The following is a 20,608-nucleotide window of genomic DNA, read 5'->3' as shown; positions in this document are numbered from 1 at the left end:
ATAGGCTCACATATTGCAAAACTGCAAGTTAACAGAAAAATGAATAATCTCTTCTAGCAAATAATATTTCTATACAAGTTACAATAAAATGGCTGAACAAAGGCCTTATGAGGCCTTAACAAAAACTCATATTTAACACTTTCAACTGTGCAAACAAAGAATTGATGAGATTGGTGGATTGGTACATACTAACAATCCTTGGTCAAGATCTCATATGTTGCCAATTCTAAACCGATGTATCATCATCATCATCATCAACATTTATGTATATAGCGCCAGCAAATTCCGTAGCGCTTTACAATTGGTGAACAAACCATTAATAAAGCAATACTGGGTAAAACATACAGACAGAGAGCTAAGAGAACCCTGCTCGCAAGCTTTCAATCTATGGGACAATGGGAGTTTGAAACACAAGGGCATGTGCTACATCATATTGCACACTGGACCAGCTAGAATGGAGAGGTAAAAGTATTGAGTGGGCTGTGTGTGTAGCAATGTTGGTCAGAGGGTTGTTGTCTTGTGTTAGCTCTGTAGAGGGTGGTAATAGGGTAAGCTAGGGAGATTAAGATGGTGGTTGAGGAATATTATAAGCTTGTCTGAAGAGGTGGGTTTTCAGAGAACGCTTGAAGGTTTTGAGACTAGAGGAAAGTCTTACTGTGCGAGGGAGGGAATTCCACAAAGTGGGTACAGCCCGAAAAAAGTCCTGTAACCGAGAATGGGAGGATGTGATGAGAGTGGATGTATGGATGATTTTGTGCATAATACATACTGCATTATTGTTGATCTCGCTACAGACCTGTCTGTTACAAATCAAAAATTGGGTAGTTGTGGGGTATGATGGAGAATAATAAAAAAAAAAAAGACCATATACGCCGGAGTCACATGGACATTTTGCCAGCTAAGGGAGCTGATGTTCACAGCACTCATTTATTTGTATGATGACAAACTGGCGTAAAGGGGGAATGAACCTGTCACACTGGAGCGATTTAAGCTCTTAAGAAGCTGTATGACAGCTTTGCTCTGTTCCAGTCCTCAATTACCACCAACAGGCCATGTCTTCATGAGGCCTGCCTGTAGGTACAGCTGGGATAATTACTGACCCAGCAAAAAAGATTAACTCACCTGTGTGTGATTATAGAAATCCTGAAACCATGACCTGTTGGTGGAACTTCCGGTCTGGCGTTTAGCAGCTCTGCCGTATGCAATGTTTACTGAGCGTCATTGCTCCTGTGTAACGTGAGAAGCATCTCGACTAAAAGTAGTGCTTTTCTAGCTGGGAAAGCGATAGAATTCGGAGAGCTCGTGTGACAACACCCAAAACTGTAAAATAGGTGTTGCCCATAGCAACCAATCAGGCTTGTAGCACAGTTAAAAAACACATTGTTACTTTCACTTTTATCTGTTCACCATGGGCAGTACCAGCTTCCCTACAGCTTCTCGTAGAACAGTGACTATCCCCCAGTATGCTTTTGCTAAGCTACAGACCAACTGCCTATGTTAGGTTAAGTGCACAGTGGTGTCAGAATTCGGCATTTCAGTTAGAAGCGTGTAAATGAAGCTGCTCTGCCAATTGACACAGTACATGTTACATGTGGCTAACGAGCGTTGTGCGGCTCTGCCTTGTTCTAAACGCTGCTTGTTCCAGTTGAAAACTTGAATACACCTTGATGGGGCGTGTATGGTAAACACAGTGTAACAGGGGCTACAACCGTTCACAGATGTTTTCTGATGTGACAGGATATTTAATTATGGCTAAAAATGTAAGCGGTATTGGTACAGACTCATGTTTATACACAATGCAAATAAAATGCATCTAAAACATCTACAAGTTAAATGCATATTACGGTATAATGTACTAAAAACCCCAATGCAAATGACAGTGTCTATGTAGCCAAACACTGTTCATACCACCAGTGTACTCCCTCCTGCCCTATGATCATGTACACCTAAGTACACCGTATGATTGGTTGACAACTTACCATTTTTGTGCAGCCTTTGCAGTAGGAGCAGATGTTGCATTAGGTACTGTCGCTTCCATCATCCTATGTCCAATATAAATTGGACTACCTAATGTGGATACCAGAACTAGGTGAGGTAACGGCTATATAAATTGGAAACTGTTAGATAAAGTTCACAATCGTGCACAGATCAGACTTCCTAAAATGCATTTAAGCTCCATGTGTAATTAGAAAAATATATAAATATAACAAGACATTGTGTGATGTGGTTTATAATGGGTGGCACAGAGACAATGGGTTAGATTCAGACCAGGACATTTCCCCTGTAGGGCAGTTGCTATATGTGTTTCTGCCATGCGCTCCGGTTTCCTCCGGCAGTCCGCCTTTTGGCTTGATAATTGACTTGTAATAAATTTGACCATTGTGTATGACTTGTGATCTTTTAATTATGAAGCTCTGATCTCTATATTACGTAGCGTTGTACACTGAGAGGCTCATGACATAAATTACATACAGTGACCTAAAACAGGAGTAAAGAAGGCCCTGCCCATTACAGTCTTAGAGGTGTAGGGAACACATGATACATCAGGTACCGGAACAATAAGTGCTGGTGGGGAAACTGCGTGTGGAAATTGTGAAGCAGCAGTATTATCAGCTAGCAATAATAAAGCTGCAATTGGTGACTGGCATTACTGTACAGTTACTGGTTGTGTGGGCAATGTGAAGGCTTGCGACCTAAACCAGTCATTGTAGAAATCATAGTTACCAAAAAGTGACATTTAACTGTCCTTCACTATTTATCTTTATTTAACTGAGCCTCCTTCCTCTCCAGGTGCTAGAGAAGGTTGTCGCTTTTCTGCTACACAGGCACGCTGATGGCTATCCGTCAGCTTGGAGTAGGTGTGTATTTTCTCTAGCATCATTCTTGCTGCTGGAAACGAAGACAAAACGCCTGTTCCCGGTGGCCAGCGGCTGCGTCTCCCAAAGAGGTGGTACAGAAATGACCGCTTACCCTATCTCACAGAGAATGATTATTTCACTCAGCTATGTTGTTGAAAAGGAACACTGATTTATATTGATAATGTTTTCTGACCAATTAGCTTGACAATTACATGCCAACAGGGTCTTACTTGAGACTTGGGGGTATATTTTACTAAACTACGGGTTTAAAAAAGTGGAGATGTTGCCTATAGCAACCAATTAGATTCTAGTTATTTATTTATTACATTCTATAAACTGACAGCTAGAATCTGATTGGTTGCTATAGGCAACATCTCCACTTTATTAAACCCGCAGTTTAGTAAATATACCCCTTGGTTACTGAATCAGGAAGGGACCTTTTATTTTCTTTATTTTTTAGAGCTTAATTTAATATTTTGGTTTTAACCATTCTTGGCTACTGGCAGTAACAAAATTACCAATTATAACCAGTGATTTGGTACAGATTAAGGCGCTGAACCAAGTGGATGGATATATATATAGTGTGCTCCATTTCCAATCCTAAATATATATAAAATGTGTCAACAGGTGAAACAGTGACTTTCAACATTGTCCAGTAATGGTTCAATTGTGTCTGACAATAAAGCAGTTCAACATACAGCTGCTAGAAGTTCTTTTCAGCAAAAGGGAATCCTCCCAATGCCTCATTGCACTAAGACCAATGGTCTGTAACTTCCCCCTTTAGCAATGCCCTAATCCTCCAGGGGCCCAACTGATTCCTTTGTGCCACGCCTGACACATCTGATTGACTGGAGCCTCCTGGTGTTGTGTGCTGCATGCTGCTGCTAATCCTGCTAAAAAGGTTTCCTTTGTGATAATCCTGTAGGAGTTTCACTGACCTAATTGCATGTATTTAGTACTTTATTATGTACTTTATGTATTAAGCAACAAAAAAAAAGTATGTGTGCACACACACACACATATATATATATATATATATATATATATATATATATATATAAATAAAATTAGTGCTTTTGGAAAAAGAGAAGTGACTCTGTTTAGCTTCCCAAAAATACATCAGAACAGATACTAAAGGGCATATTCAATTAGGGTTCCGGTTCGCGGTATCACGCTGAGCTTTACATCCAGTATACAGCAACTAAGTGAGACTGAGCAGTTGTTGCACATACAGAATAATAACAGTAGTTGAGAATTAAATCCACCATATACAGCAAAGTAATGCTGTGCATTTGGGCAATATAAAAAAAGGGAAAAACCAAACCCACCCTCAACAGCTGCTTTACTAATGACATCCACTGTACCACTAATTACTAATCACAGTCTGGCACTGAGCTCCATGGAAACTCACTGGAAGGGGATGAAATGAGAACAGAAGAAATATAATTTTTTTATGTAAAATGATATCTATGGGGAACATTGCAGAGTGCACAGATACTTATGTACAATGCTAATTATGATCATTTCCTTCTAAATATAATCCCACTCCTCTATGTCACTGACATTTCCCGCCCTCTGAGGAGGATGCTGTTTCCATGGTGATGTTACCAGACGTTGCTATGGCAGCCGACGGCTCAATGAGTGTGGACAGCTATTGGCTGGCAGTTCTTCGGTGACAGCCAATCACAGTGTATTTGAGGCGGACCCACGATCTGCCGGGAAACTGCCAGCTGCTCTCGGTCAGATGGTTCGTGCTGGACGTACAGGTAGGATGTCTGTCGTCTCTGTCGCGATATCAGAGAGCCTGTCACGACATGGTACCTGTCTGCAATGTGAGGTCTAGCGCCGCCGTGGATGTTTGTTCTCTGTGTCAGTCATGATAGTGATCAGTATCTCCGAAGTATAAGTGTCTGCGAGTGATAATCTCGTAACGTGTATATAAGTTTATGTCCTAAATAGTTTTATTCTTCCGAACCAAGTAACTTCCCCAATGTCTCCTTTTACTCATCCCTGATTTGTGTTACTTTCACTTCTGTGCCCTCCTTGTCCCTAATACTGTGCTGCCCTCTATATATCTAAATCCCTGTTCTACTCCCTATACTTATATATCCCCATTAACACATTGCTCCCTATCCTTGTGTATCCCCATTCCTACAGTGCTCCCTATCCTTATATATCCCCATCCCTGTTCTACTCCCTATCCTTATATATTCCCATTACCACATTGCTCCCTATCCTTGTGTATCCCCATTCCTACAGTGCTCCCTATCCTTGTGTATCCCCATTCCTACAGTGCTCCCTATCCTTATATATCCCCATCCCTGTTCTACTCCCTATCCTTATATATCCCCATTACCACATTGCTCCCTATCTTTGTGTATCCCCATTTCTCTATTGCTCCCTATCCTTGTGTATTCCCATTCCTTTATTGCTCCCTAACCTTGTGTATCCCCCATTTCTCTATTGCTCCCTATCCTTGTGTATCCCCAGTTCCCTATTGCTCCCTATCCTTATATATCCCCATTCCTCTATTACTCCCTATCCTTGTGTATCCCCATTCCTCTATTGCTCCCTATCCTTGTGTATCCCCATTCCTCTATTGCTCCCTATCCTTGTGTATCCCCATTCCTCTATTGCTCCCTATCCTTGTGTATTCCCATTTCTACATTGCTCCCTATCCTTGTGTATCTCCATTTCTCTATTGCTCCCTATCCTTGTGTATCCCCATTTCTCTATTGCTCCCTATCTTTGTGTATCCCCATTTCTCTATTGCTCCCTATCTTTGTGTATTCCCATTCCTACATTGCTCCCTATCCTTGTGTATCCCAATTTCTCTATTGCTCCCTATCCTTGTGTATCCCCATTTCTCTATTGCTCCCTATCCTTGTGTATCCCCATTTCTCTATTGCTCCCTATCCTTGTGTATCCCCATTTCTCTATTGCTCCCTATCCTTGTGTATCCCCATTTCTCTATTGCTCCCTATCCTTGTGTATCCCCATTTCTCTATTGCTCCCTATCCTTGTGTATCCCCATTTCTCTATTGCTCCCTATCCTTGTGTATCCCCATTTCTCTATTGCTCCCTATCCTTGTGTATCCCCACTCCTCTATTGCTCCCTATCCTTGTGTATCCACATTTCTCTATTGCTCCCTATCCTTGTGTATCTCCATTCCTCTATTGCTCCCTATCCTTGTGTATCCCCATTACTCTATTGCTCCCTATCTTTGTGTATCCTCATTTCTCTATTGCTCCCTATCCTTGTGTATCCCCATTCCTCTATTGCTCCCTATCCTTGTGTAACCCCAGTTCTCTATTGCTCCCTATCCTTGTGTATCCCCAGTTCTCTATTGCTCCCTATCCTTATATATCCCCACTCCTAAATTGCTCCCTATCCTTGTGTATCCCCATTCCTCTATTGCTCCCTATCCTTGTGTATCCCCATTCCTCTATTGCTCCCTATCCTTGTGTATCCCCATTTCTCTATTGCTCCCTATCTTTGTGTATCCCCATTTCTCTATTGCTCCCTATCTTTGTGTATCCCCATTTCTCTATTGCTCCCTATCTTTGTGTATTCCCATTCCTACATTGCTCCCTATCCTTGTGTATCCCAATTTCTCTATTGCTCCCTATCCTTGTGTATCCCCATTTCTCTATTGCTCCCTATCCTTGTGTATCCCCATTTCTCTATTGCTCCCTATCCTTATGTATCCCCATTCCTAAATTGCTCCCTATCCTTGTGTATCCCCATTCCTCTATTGCTCCCTATCCTTGTGTATCCCCATTTCTCTATTGCTCCCTATCCTTGTGTATCCCCATTTCTCTATTGCTCCCTATCCTTGTGTATCCCCATTCCTCTATTGCTCCCTATCCTTGTGTATCCCCATTTCTCTATTGCTCCCTATCCTTGTGTATCCCCATTTCTCTATTGCTCCCTATCCTTGTGTATCCCCATTCCTCTATTGCTCCCTATCCTTGTGTATCCCCATTCCTCTATTGCTCCCTATCCTTGTGTATCCCCATTTCTCTATTGCTCCCTATCCTTGTGTATCCCCATTTCTCTATTGCTCCCTATCCTTGTGTATCCCCATTTCTCTATTGCTCCCTATCCTTGTGTATCCCCATTTCTCTATTGCTCCCTATCCTTGTGTATCCCCATTTCTCTATTGCTCCCTATCCTTGTGTATCCCCATTTCTCTATTGCTCCCTATCCTTGTGTATCCCCATTTCTCTATTGCTCCCTATCCTTGTGTATCCCCATTTCTCTATTGCTCCCTATCCTTGTGTATCCCCAGTTCTCTATTGCTCCCTATCCTTGTGTATCCCCATTCCTCTATTGCTCCCTATCCTTGTGTATTCCCATTTCTCTATTGCTCCCTATCCTTGTGTATCTCCATTTCTCTATTGCTCCCTATCCTTGTGTATCCCCATTACTCTATTGCTCCCTATCTTTGTGTATCCCCATTTCTCTATTGCTCCCTATCTTTGTGTATTCCCATTCCTACATTGCTCCCTATCCTTGTGTATCCCCATTCCTCTATTGCTCCCTATCCTTGTGTATCCCATTCATGTGTCTCCCTCGTCCTGTTCCTGTGCTGCACCCTATCCACCTGCATCCACATGTATGTGCTGATCTCTCTTCCCATTCATGTGCTACTCAGTGTCTATATAGATCTACATTTATGTGCTGCTCCTTCTCCCTCTTTCTGTGTTGCTACTTGTCTTTATATATCCAAATTCATGTGGTGTTCCCTGTCCTCCTATCTCCCCATTCCAGTGCTACGTCTTTCTTCTACTATATCCCATAATTACTGTGGTGTACCCTGTCCTCCTCTCTCACGATCTCTATACCGCTACCTCTCCCCCTATCTCCACAGTCCTGTGCTACTCCCTGTTTTTGTACCGTTTCTCCTCATTACTGTCACGGTACCTGTCATCCTACCTCACAATTGCTGTAGTTTCCTATTTCTTTGGTTTTTTTTTCTGCCTCTTATTTTCACATAACTCCGCTTCTCCCTTTCCCTATCTTCCCATTCCCGAGCTGTTTCTTCAGTTTATTCCCCCAATTCCGTGCTGCTCCCAGTCTTTAATTTCCCAATTCCTGTGAAGCATCTAGATTCCTGACTCCCTTCTGTCTCTTTCCAATAACGTGTGCTCTATATCATATCTAGATCATCTATCATGTGACAGCGCACTCTTCTATTGCTCACTACACCGAGAGATCTTGTTACAGTCTCTCTAGATTACTTTTCAATCTCAGCAACATGTTACTCTGTCCACACATGTTACACACAAACCCTTCCCTGGGTACCCGTGTTCTTGTGCATGACGTCATTATTTCACCCAGTGTAAGTTCTCAGAGTTTAATTTTGCTTGTTCTTCACTAGGACTTCCAGAAATGTTCTACCCCCATATTTATACACTTCTATATTCTCTTTCTCAGTCACTATCGTCCCTCCTGCACTCCAAGCCATACAGTATACGATGGAGAATAAAGGAAAATTCAGTAAAGACTTACAGCTGAAACGATGTCTGGACCAGGTGACGGATGAGGTGAGTGAGATGCAGGACTGGGAGGGGGCGTTGGGACAAGGAAGGAGAAAGAAAGCGTCTATTCTCTTTATAATGATTTATTATCAGGAGTCAGGATAGAATCTAATGGCCATGGATATCCTAAGTAGGTTTATATTACTTTTTTTATTTTGTCCAAATATATTTGCTGTTAAATTGCTCCAATTCCAGGAGTCCTAAAATTTGATTTCTTTACATTAGGTCTGAGCTTCGAGTGTCCTCTTTATCTGTACTTTTATTGTATTCTGAAAAATATGAATCAGGTCATAGACAACTGCACCAACAACATCTCTTCTCTAACGATCTCCCAACTTGACACCTCCGTTCTGCACAAGATCTGTCTCTCTTATCCACGCTCATTGATCCATTCCTTTTTTTGGGGTGCACCCAATTTGTACAGTTCGCACAATAAGACTTTCCTCTAGTCTTCAAACTTTCAAGCGTTCTCTGAAAACTCACCTCTTCAGAGAAGCTTATAATATTCCTCAATGATCCTCCCTAGGCTATCCTATTACCACCTTATACACAGTTCACACAAGACAACAACCCGTTTACCAACATTACTGTGATTAGTTATGTAGCCCACTAGGCACTATCTTTTACTTGTGCACTCTGCCTGGACCAGTATGCAATATTTAGCATATGACCTCATACATCAACTCCCATTGTCCCATAGATTGTAAGTTTGCGAACTAGGCCCTCTTACCTCTGTCTGTGTTACCCAGTATTGATTTGTTACTGTGTTTGTTCTGTTGATGATGAGTTAGTTATAGCAGGTTAAACCTGTGACTCTGGACTACTGGTAATGAGGAGGTAGAGGTCTCTGCATGCCTTCCAAGCCTCAGAGGCTGCCAGGACATGCTGGGACTTTTGGTCCCACAACAGCTGAAAGTCACAGCGGGGTGGGGATTGGGTGAAGTGGAAACTGAGTTTGTGTTTGCTGCATAGATGGATGAATTGGCTCCACACATTGTATACCGTATTGTAACCCTGGGACTGTTGTCTTGCAGTCTCTGAACATTACCCGACGTATGGTGCAATTGGTGGAAGAGGTGAGACATGACAGACCGAATCCTCAGTAACACCTCACTACTCCGGTTCAGTTTGTATTCACTGTATTTACCTATAAACATTCTATTATTCTCAGTTGCATGGAGAGAATAGACGTGTTCTATATATTTGTATTGGGATCGGCTGGCAACTTGCATATTGGTGCTTTTCCAAGAGAAACTGAAATCTCCACATGCACCAATAGGACAGTACTCCTAGAGCTGGGGTGGCCAACCCGCGGCTCTTTGACTTTGAAATTAAGGGACCTGGGCAGCATTGTGATGCTCTGTCGGCACCGGAGCACTACTGACAGCCACAGAGACTCGCCCAGCTGGCCAGAAACCTCAACACTTCTGACAGCAGCCTGCGTCATGTGACCTCCTCTGCATAACGCAGGGATGTCACATTATTACTGGTATCCAATCAGGGAAGGAGGAGGAGAGTGTGCAGTCTGCTCTCCCTCCTTCATCTGGGCGGCTCCAGCTTCTGTGTGACAGGTAAGTAAGGTGAATGTGGATATCTGTTGGAATGTGTGAAGGTTAGACTGGTGTGTATGGGGCATGTGGTGAGGCTGATTGGCCTCTATGGGGCATGTGGTGAGGCTGATTGGCCTCTATGGGGCATGTGGTGAGGCTGATTGGCTTCTATGGGGCATGTGGTGAGGCTGATTGGCCTCTATGGGGCATGTGGTGGGCAGCACGGTGGCGTAGTAGTTTGCACTTCTGCCTTACAGCACTGGGGTCATGAGTTAAATTCCTGACCATGGCCTTATCTGTGAAGAGTTTGTATGTTCTCCCCGTGTTTGCGTGGGTTTCCTCTGGGTGCTCCGGTTTCCTCCCACACTCCAGAAACATACTGGTAGGTTTATTGGCTGCTAACAAATTGACCTAGTTTGTCTGTCTGTGTCTGTTTGTGTGTGTATGTTAGGGAATTTAGACTGTAAACCCCAATAGGACAGGGAAAGATGTGAGTGAGTTCTCTGTACAGCGCTGCGGAATTAGTGGCGCTGTATAAATAAATGATGATGATGTAGTGAGGCTGATTGGGCCATGTGTGGGGGGAGCTGATGTGTATGTAAGGGGCACGTGGTGAGGTCTGTGGGGCATGTTGGCTATTTATGACTTTTTTTTATTTTTTATTCCCGCTTCAACAATTCGCTCCACAGTGATTGTGGATACAGAAGCAGCGTGAGCTACTGTGGAGAGACTGTAAGTACCCTTTAAATCCTCCTCCACTGCACGAGGCCCTTCTGTGTAGAGAGGCGCAGGCCTCTAAGTTAGTGGGGCGCTTGGCTCCTGACAGAGTAGCATGGTGGAAGCCCTGTAGTTGTGAAAAGGACATTGGGTGATTAGAGGGACAGTAGGTCCTGGTGGTTAGCAGGGCAATAGGCCCTTATAGTTGGTAGTAGGTGATAGGCCCTGGTTTAGCAGGACGCTAAGTACCTGGGTAGCGTAGGAGACACTTGGTCCCTTGATAGTTAAGTGGATAAGTTACTGAAAGTGGCTTACAAAGCCCCTCTACCTGTCTGAAAGGGCACCCAAAGTCCTGAGTCCAAAGACAAGGCGGGCTTAACAGCCGGGGCTCGGGCCACGGGCGGTGGCCTGTGGAGCTGCTGAGTTCCAGTGGACCCGGGCGGCCGAGGACGTGTGAGTGGGAGGATTCCGTTCGAGGAGAAGAAAGGTACGGTGCACCTCAAAGTGGTCCCTCAGGATTGGGTGAGTACCTGGGCTGCTGGGTAAGGGATTGTTCTGTGTGGCTTAGTCTCCCTTGTTTTACAAGCATTGGTTGTGAGACGAGGTCTTCGGAAGACCCCCACGATTGAGAACCCCTGGAGTAGCAGGGATATTGGGAGTCGCTGTCGTAGACTCGCTTCTGTGGGTAAAGCCCGGCGAGGGCTGTTCCCGTGGTGCACTCACCTTGCGGAACTGCCCCTCCCATATTTTCCCCTTTCCCTTACAGCATAACGAGGGCCCCTGCTCTTGTGGGCCAGGCACTTTCCCCTGTGGCGATTTGGACGCTCACCCCCCCCCCCCCCCCTTTTTCCACCTTCTTACATATGCACATGTATATAAAAGGTAAAGTTGGCTTTTTGCCGCATTTATGAGTATTTTTTGGCCCTTAGGCTCGGACTGGTTGGCCACCCCTGTCCTAGAGTAAGCTTACCAGGCCATCTGATTTGATTGGGAATGTATATTTACTTCAAGCTGCAGTTTGCTTACACAAAATGAGGTGCATGGATTATTTACAGTGTCATTAGGCTTCAGTGTTTGAACACCACTGAATACATATTGACATTGAACTAAGCAATGGCCATGGGCAGCACATAGTTAATTGTTTTACTTTCTGTGTAGAAACCTTTGAATGATCCCACCTCCATTCCTACCACGCCCCGTAATCTGACTAGCCATGACTCAATTCCCTTAATCATGTCACCATTACAGTGACCACGCCTCTGATCAGTCGGTCCCTCCCCTTTTCCAGCCAGAACTTGGAACTATCCCATGGAAGAAGAGAGACTGTTTTGGGGGTAGGATGTCCTAAGATATTCACTCATATGCAGTCTATTACTGCATTACAATGACACACAAGCCCACACAACAGTCAGATGTCCATAGTCACATTACCAGATGCCACTGTTACACCAATATGGTCTCTAATTCAGGACTGCGCACATTATGCTGTGATAATAGTGCTCTATCAGAGACATAGGATGGGCTTTTAAGTGGTGATTAATATTTTGATTATAGTATATGCAGTACATATTATTTATCTTTATCTAATTTTGACCATGTTTCCACTTCCTGACAGAGCAAAGATGCTGGAATCAGGACACTGGTCATGCTGGATGAACAGGGAGGTAAGACTGGATTACGTTGGATATTGAGAACAGCACATCGTAACACAGAAGGTCATACTCAGTTACAATAAGGCCCCAGCCCCACCTGCCTCATATGCTAGTGTACATCCACTTACCTCTGCTGCGTATTGGCCCTCTCTGCTGTACAGAATATCCGCTCCTTACTAGTTACACGTAAGGTCAGGGTAAAACGCAAAGGGGCCCCTTGTAGAAGATAAGTCGAGGACCTCTGATAATCCGCATTAAAGATGGCAAATCGTGACTACACTTCTGTAATCAACGTAAGCAAGTCGGTTGGCTGAAATTTATTTCTTCAAGTGTAGGTGGATCGCAATAGGAAGAAAGAAAATTAAAAGGAAGAAGATGGAAGCCAATAATAGTGATGTAGTTAATGGTGAACAATACATCATAAGAATAGGAAATGTGTTCACCATCAGTTTATGGTAACTGCAAAAATATCCACATATGCCAGGAGATATTGTGGATGTACATACCGTAGTTCAAATACAGGCAAATCTTCATGTAATCGACATACGATATTTATTATAAAACAAATATTGCTATCAATGCATTATTCTGTGGTTGGAACTCAAAGTATCTTAGGTTCCTTAAACATTGAAACACGTGGAGTAGGAGGGAGTTTTTTATCTGGAAATATAACAAGAACAATGGTGATTTAAAAGGGCTGATTAGATGTAGCAGGTACTGGTAGGGGAACAGCCTCTCTGTACAAATGTTATGTAAATATATTTCTTTATAACTCCATTAGCAAAGTCATATGGGGAAGCTTTAAAAAAAAGATAGGACTAGTGTCCCTTTAAATTAATTGCCTGCATTTATTATGTGTCTCTATTTTAAGTTTTTATTGCATTTGTAGAAATGAGTTTTCTCATTAAATATGCCGTATGGGTGGCACTAATCCACCAACTCAGAGGACATAAATAATTTAGTGTTTGTTGTTTGGGGGGGGGCTTGCAGCCCCCTGGTAAATTGGGAACACATCATTTTTGCCTGTGAGCACAATACAAAGTGCAGAAGTGCACCTGGCCCATGTTCAGCAAGAGACTTTTCTTCCACCCAGCAATTTCCAACATCAGATGCAAACTTTTTGCGCTTCTCATAGGTATAATGCATAGTTCAGTGTTAACCTGACCAGGGGCTAGCTGGCAAATATTAGCCATGGGGGCAATACTCTGCTCAGCAGCCTACTAGGAACATTTTAAAGATAAAAAATGCAGGTGGCCCAGCCCACTATGGGACCCGCTCCGGGGGCATATACCCAACCCCTGTCCCTGATATTCTGCTGCAGCTCTGTTAGATAGTCAAGCATTACCTCCAAGCTCCGTTACACACAAGAGAAGCCCCTCCCTTTGTCTACATCTGTGTCCTATACAATGTCTGTGACATCACTGTGTGTGAATGAACCAATTCATTTCTGCCAGTTTATTTAAACTCTGCTTACATGGAATGAATCTGCAATGGAGTGAAAGAGAGCGTGATGAATATCTTTAGTGCAGTATCGGCTCACAGAATAAAAATACTAGAGGAAATTCTGTGCGGAACACTTAAGGCAATATTTAGCCATTGAGACATGCAAAATTCCGCAGCCATATGTGGTATGAAGCAATTATTCAGTGGGACAGTTTCGGAACTGTTGCTTATGTCTAATATTAATGTCAATTGTGGTTTTACTGGCTCTTTAATTTTTGACATAGCAGTCTGGCAGTATATGTTATCTTTCAGTGACCTCTAGTGGTGGGAAAATAAATTACACTATATAGTATCTGCACTAATTGTATATACATTCCATTCCTTTGTAGTTATTTGTATGCAATTAGCATTGTTGTAGAAGCAAACAACTATAAGCTTTTGTGTAACATATTATCAGAACCATTACTGAGTGTGTCTGTCTCTATTAACCTCTCTAATGCTATACTTGTAGAACAGCTGGAGCGAGTTGACAAGGGTCTGAACCAAATCAATCAGGATATGAGGGAAGCAGAGAAAAACCTAACTGATATGGGGAAATGCTGTGGACTGTGTTCCTGTGACCGGTAACTGCTCTCACGCCTGATACTTACTGCTGGTTTATATTGCGCCATGGTGTCCCTTACTAATCGGCTCTGAAACATGTTTCCCATAATTGATGCCTGTAGGTGTCTGCTGTGCTTAGTCCAGTAGTAGAGGGTAACAGTTCCTGTACCTCTTATCACACCGTTCGTTACATTACTCTTGAAATCCAAAAAACCTCTGGTTATCTAAGGGTTCCATTCAGCCTCCTGTCTGAATGTCAAGTATCCGTATTTAGTACTAGTGTAATTAGAAAAAGTAAAACATGACTTGATGGCTGTTTTATTCTTTTCCAGATGCCCGGTAAAGGCACAAATCTGTCCCATTGTCATCTTCTCAATCAATCAGCCATGTTTCCTTAACGATGACAAAATTATATTTTTCTGTTTGTTTCACCTTGCTTATTACTCTTATATACGTGTCTTTATAACTAATTCTCCCCCCACTCCATGACCCTGTTTTCTCCATCCTTTCACCCTTCCACTTTTTTGTGCACACTCCTTTCTCAGACTTGTCAACAGTTCAACTTACAGAGCAGCATGGGGTAAATCTAATGATGAGGTTATCTCCGCTCAGCCTTCTCATATTGCTGATGAAAGAGAGCGAATGAGGATGAGTGGAAGATACATCCGAAGGTATAATATTCCAACACCAATCTTTACTTCTTATATCCATCCAGGCAGTCCCATTCAACTTCTCTTTATTCCTGCAGTGCTAGAGTGATCTTATGCTACAGCCACTACCACTTTCATCCATAACTTGCTGCCACCACCTTATTCATCCACCGCCTGCTTCCTTTATCCATCCAAGACCCCATCATGCATGCCACGGTTAGTGGGACATAATCTTTTGTACAAACTCCGCATCCCAACAACATTGATGGCCTTTTCCTGTAGGGTCACTAAGGATTCCCGTGAAGATGAAATGGAGGAAAATCTAAATCAAGTCGGGAGCATTCTTGGCAATCTCCGCAGTATGGCTCTGGATGTTGGGAATGAAATTGATATCCAGAACAAACAGGTGGACAAAATAATGGAGAAGGTGAGTAAGGAAGACGAGACACAAGCCTGGGCGAGATAAAAGAGCAATCTGACCACACAGCTTGAGAAGAAGACACAGTATAAGTAGAACATAATCAGGGTTTGCTCTGGGGCAACCAGAGGCAGCTGTCTTAGGGAGCAAGCTCTGGTGGGGCAGCAACATTAGGGGAATTTTAAAAAATGCCAATTTTCTTGTTTTGCGAAAATCTAAGTTTATTGCATTGACCTTGCTAATAGATCTAATAACATGTTAAAATGATATTTGTTTTATCATGCATACAACCCATATACCATATATACATATTTTATGGTATTTTTGTATAAGAGAAGAGAGAGACACAATTTCAGTTGCCCACTCAGGCAGCAGTACAACTAGACTCACCCCTGGATATTATAATACATATATGGGAACTACAAGGAATATTGCCTGTCTGACATAAATTAAATACCAGATGTAGACTTCAATTCAACAGTGTCCCCAATGACCACAGTACAGTACAGTATCATTTTATATGGAGTTGTGGTCGCCAAAAAATGTTTTTAACAAAAATGTTTGCCATTAAACAGGCAACGTTTGTTTCTGAGGTTCCTTTCCAAACTGAAAAACAAACAGACAACATGTTCTTATCTGTTCCAGGTTGTAGTGAATGAAGATCGAATACAAGAAGCGAATAATAAAGCCAAAAAGATTCTTAAGAATGTGTAAGACCTTCCCCTAGTAGACAGCTTGTACTTATGGCTCAGACCCCTCCGGTTGGTATTGTGGAAACCCCCCTGTGATATCTCCTATCCATACAGCTTTTCCTATCCAAATATCTTGAGGAACAATGTTTGGAATGCAGTTATCCCTCTACTCATGAGATGAAGCGGAGCAGAAACTATCTACCCAACGGTTGTGTACGCCTTCGTATTGTATTAAGTATAACTGCTCCGTTGCTCTTCTGTATAAAATTAACAAACCCTTTACTTGTGCCCTAAGTGACCTGCAATTGCCTCTCCAGCCTGAGCAGTGGGGTGAAGTATTTGGTAACTATATGCCAACAACGTCCACCATTGCTCTTTGCTTTATTTTCTTAATAATTAAAAAATAGGCCACTTCTATTCAAGAGAAGTAACTTCTGGGAAGTGCTGTTTACGTGGCAGGTTTATTAGTCAACTATTTTCCCCAATGAGTGCTCAGAGAGGTTCAGGAGCTTCCGGAATCAAAATCTAATCTACACAACAACATCTCCATCTCATAATTGGATGTGATAAAGCAAGACATGTGAAAACCCCCCTGAGGTTGGAGACTAATTGATGGTGGTTGGTAGCATCAAAATACTTTATATACTTGAATCTTACAATTTACTTAGTGCATTGTTTTCAACATACAGTGTTCACTCTATATTTCTTCCCTCCATTACGCACAGGTATATTCTGTACACAAAATTACAAATTCTAAATACCAATATTATAAATTGGGATGCGGATGGCAGGTAGAGGTGGCTGCACTTTAGAATAGCTCTGTGTCCTACCTCCCACATAATCATCTCACATATATAAAACATTTAAACGTTTGTGAAGGGAGTGGGAAATTACAGATTAATACAGAGGAGTATCCTCACACCAAGGACAGGGTTGACATCGCAGTAATACCCTCTAGATTCAGCTGCTGAACCTAGTGAGTTCACCTGTCAATTTTGGTCCCATCTCTGATTTTCCTATGGTGAACTCTGCAGCCTCCTAGGTTGAAACAACTGCCGCCACACCTTCTGTGGACTTGGGGATCAAGTGTCCATGCTCTGCAATGAGCATAATGCCAAAGCAAATTAATGGCCACACAGCTGCTCCATGGTGGCAGGTAACTACAAGAGCTTAGCAGCCCAAAGTGAAGGTGTTTTTCAGAACTAGAAGCGGAATTGGGTGAAGGACAGTAATTGTTTCCAGCAGCTGCCTGTCTTAGGATTTCTACAGTGACCTGTTCATCTTTCTTCTCTCTATCTTCCACTGTCTCCCCTTATTACAATCAAACCACACTACAGAAATACCAGTTGCCAATGGCTGCTTTAATATTTGTAACTAATATAGCTTCTGCTAATAATAGCCAGACACATTTTCTCCACCAGCAGCAACATTTGTCCTCCCACTACCTTATGTATCAGTTGTTCCTCACACCTCTTAGACTGTAAGTTCTATTGGGCAAGGCCATTGTTACCTTCTGTTTCATGTCATTGTAATTTGCATCATGATCCCCTCACTATGCAGTACTGTTTAATATGTCTGCACTTTATAAATAATATTATATCTTATCCTCTATATAATGCTTTACCGCAGGTGACGTTTTAGTACTAGGACACTCTTCAGACCATCTACTTTCCTTAAAGGCATTTGTTTAATAACAGGACTTTAAAGTTAAAATGGAATTCTATTTACCTTGCGTGCACCAAATGCCAGATCCACCAGTGTCCCCCCAAAAGGCTGTAACGACCCATTGTTACTTTCCTCCCTACTCTTATCATGCAACCCGCTGGGTGGTTGTTGATGCCCCGCCCGCTATGAATTAACTTGCATAAATGGAACGCTCAGAGGATACCCATGTTGACACGGATAGGGCCCTGGTCGGAATTGAGCTCATAACCCCAGTGCTATGATTCAGCGATGCTAGCAATTGTTCTGCCCCACAGCCTTTGTTGGAACACTGTAGCAACAAATTGTAGAATACATGCTTATACGTGATGAGCTTTGCACACAAATGATTTATCAGAAATGGGACTAACAATATTTTATTCTGCATTGTCCACTATAATGTTCCATGAACCAGAGGTGTAATTAGATCTTGTTGGACTCCCATGAAAAATGTTGAAGCTCCACTCTGGGCAACCCCTCTGTAATCATTCCTGCTCTCCACATGTAGCAGGATTTCCTATGGCTATGACCTGAATAGGAGAGGTGGCTCTCAACGTGGCTTTTAGCTCTGGATGGCTCAGACCATTCTCAGTGCTCAACAGAGCTCTGTAACAAAGCTATGGATTGTTTAAAACAATGATAAGCAACGGGATACACTTCAGGGGCCACATGATGCGGCCTTTAAAAGAGCCACACATTACCTGTATTGTCAGAAATAAAAGACAATAAATTTAATCAGAGAAAGAGACTCCTATCTGTAATAACATCAGCAGGCATTTTAAACAAGTGTTCTAAACATACAAATCTAATAACAAAGTAGAAAGGAGCTGGGGCTGCAGGTAAAGACTCAGAAAGGCTGCCTGATGCTCATCACTGGTTTAAATTGTGTATCTTGTCCATTTGTATGAAAAATAGTCTTCTACATGATTTAGGAGTGGGGGATCTGCTCTATTTCTTGTATGTGGAGGAAAGTTTGAGTAAGGAGTGGTTATCCAGGAGTGGACAACACCTTTAAGCTCCATCACTAAAATGATTCAACCCGAGAACCTGCTCCCAGAACTCAACACAGCAATAGATCACTTACATCTTTGCAAGTACGGCTCAGTCACCGGAACTGCATAAACATTCCTTAAATGCTCAATAGTTGCAGAATAAATTAACCAGGATGGAGCCAGACAGAGGTGACTTTTCTAGTGTCAAGGAGCGTCTTGGTCACTGAACCACATAGCTATCACATGAAACGATCCCCTTGGCTTTTATTCAGATATTTGCAACTTTTGTAATATTGCAACTGCCTTCCAAACTCAACTGCCCAATCACTTTATTATTGTCCTGGACAAACTATAATCCTATTGTAATGTCATTCCGGAGGTCTCCACACTGATTCAACCTGTCCTGGATCCGCTCCTGAAATTGAGGCCCTGTCACATTGGTTCCACATTTAACTATGAACTTAGTACTTGTGTTTTGTGTGTGTCCAGTGAGAAAGGGGGTATGCAGTGATGTTCCAGATTTGTAAACCTTGTGCAGTATTTTTCCTATTTTAGCCTAATAAAGCGATGGTATCCTAAATACATAGACATGTCTTTTATTCCAGCCAGTGTAACATAGTATGTGTGCATGTGTTTTAAGTGTAATAGCATTCCCTCAGTCGTGCTGATGTTCGTGGGACAGTCCTGATTTGTGGCACCCAGAAGAGGTGGGCCTTCCAAATTTTGGAGTACGGCCTTAGTAGTATGCGGTGTAGCTGTGTGGACTGTGGTTGTATTCAGATGAATTGTGGGCATGGTCAATTATTGACCCAATATTTTCTGTCTGTAATGTTGGGATGTATACATTAGATTTACTGTCGGTAAGCCCAGATTCTCCAAGGCTACCCTCTTTGCCTGGTACAAATTTCTATAATCTATATAGTTTACCTACTAAATTTCCTATAATGGAGAAGAAATGGGTTATGTCAGGAATGAAGTTAGGCTGGGTATACACTACAGAAAATTTCTCCCGGTGTGATATCGTCAACGATCATAATGCAGATTCATATATACACACTACAAGTTTTACAAGATTTATCTTCAGATCTGTCATAATTATCGGCTGAAAAGATTGTGACTCTAAACCCTATGGAGATCTACCTACACTGCTGGTCGTGAGCGCATACTCACTGCAGAATTGGAACAATATCGTTACATTGTTTACCAAGGTTTTTAGTGCATTTCTAAAATCAAATCAAACGATACGATGTGCTTTCGAAGGATACTCGTTCATCGTTGGAGCGTGCACACTAATGCGATATCGGGCAGAACGGTTGTTTATTGTGATTGGCCCGATAATTAGCTGAAAACACTGTAGTGTGTACCCAGCCTAAACCTAATTATCAATCTCTTGAAACAAGGACTGTCATGAGCACACTCCCAGCTGCCATGACTTTGGGTGTTTGCTGTATGAGGTTACACATGATTCCAGCCCGCAGTCTCTACCTATCACACAGGTTATAGACCTACTAACTCGTCCCCCACACAGCGCTCTCACACCCCCTCACACTTCAGGTTTGCCACCACCTATTGAATATGGGAAATAGGACCCCAATATACTGGCACACATGGCTTCTGGCTACCCACAGGCTAGCAAAACTCACCAGCAAACAAAGGGTTAACTCTTAACACCTCCAGACTGTTACACAAATGTAAATGCAAGCACACACTAGGCCTGTTAGTCAAATGTATCAACAAATCACACACCGGCATTCAAAGGATTAACTTAGTCAAGCTATATTCTTCTTA

General features: G+C 42.5%; 1 protein-coding gene across 6 annotated transcripts; it reads left to right on the top strand.

The window, feature by feature from the left end:
- Positions 1 to 4,580: 4,580 nt before the first annotated feature.
- LOC142102126 (synaptosomal-associated protein 25-like) lies at positions 4,581 to 19,400 on the top strand. Of its 6 annotated transcripts, none has more exons than XM_075186771.1 (8): positions 4,581 to 4,624; positions 8,299 to 8,408; positions 9,437 to 9,478; positions 12,285 to 12,333; positions 14,276 to 14,387; positions 14,913 to 15,038; positions 15,300 to 15,444; positions 16,081 to 19,400. In XM_075186771.1, the coding sequence occupies exons 1-8, from the start codon at positions 4,603 to 4,605 to the stop codon at positions 16,147 to 16,149; spliced, it is 675 nt and encodes a 224-aa protein (XP_075042872.1). In that variant the 5' UTR covers positions 4,581 to 4,602; the 3' UTR covers positions 16,150 to 19,400. The 6 variants fall into 6 exon arrangements, 5 of the variants coding, with proteins under 5 accessions (XP_075042872.1, XP_075042871.1, XP_075042873.1 ...); XR_012679213.1 differs by lacking the exon at positions 16,081 to 19,400 and adding an exon at positions 15,116 to 15,233 and having other exon boundaries at positions 4,620 to 4,690; positions 15,300 to 15,384; XM_075186770.1 differs by having other exon boundaries at positions 4,620 to 4,690.
- Positions 19,401 to 20,608: the final 1,208 nt, after the last annotated feature.

This window comes from Mixophyes fleayi, chromosome 9 (genome assembly GCF_038048845.1).
Source record: "Mixophyes fleayi isolate aMixFle1 chromosome 9, aMixFle1.hap1, whole genome shotgun sequence".
Classification (NCBI taxonomy): domain Eukaryota; kingdom Metazoa; phylum Chordata; class Amphibia; order Anura; family Limnodynastidae; genus Mixophyes; species Mixophyes fleayi.
The sequence above is the reverse complement of the archived record's forward strand: the minus strand, read 5'-3'. Positions and strand labels throughout refer to the sequence as shown.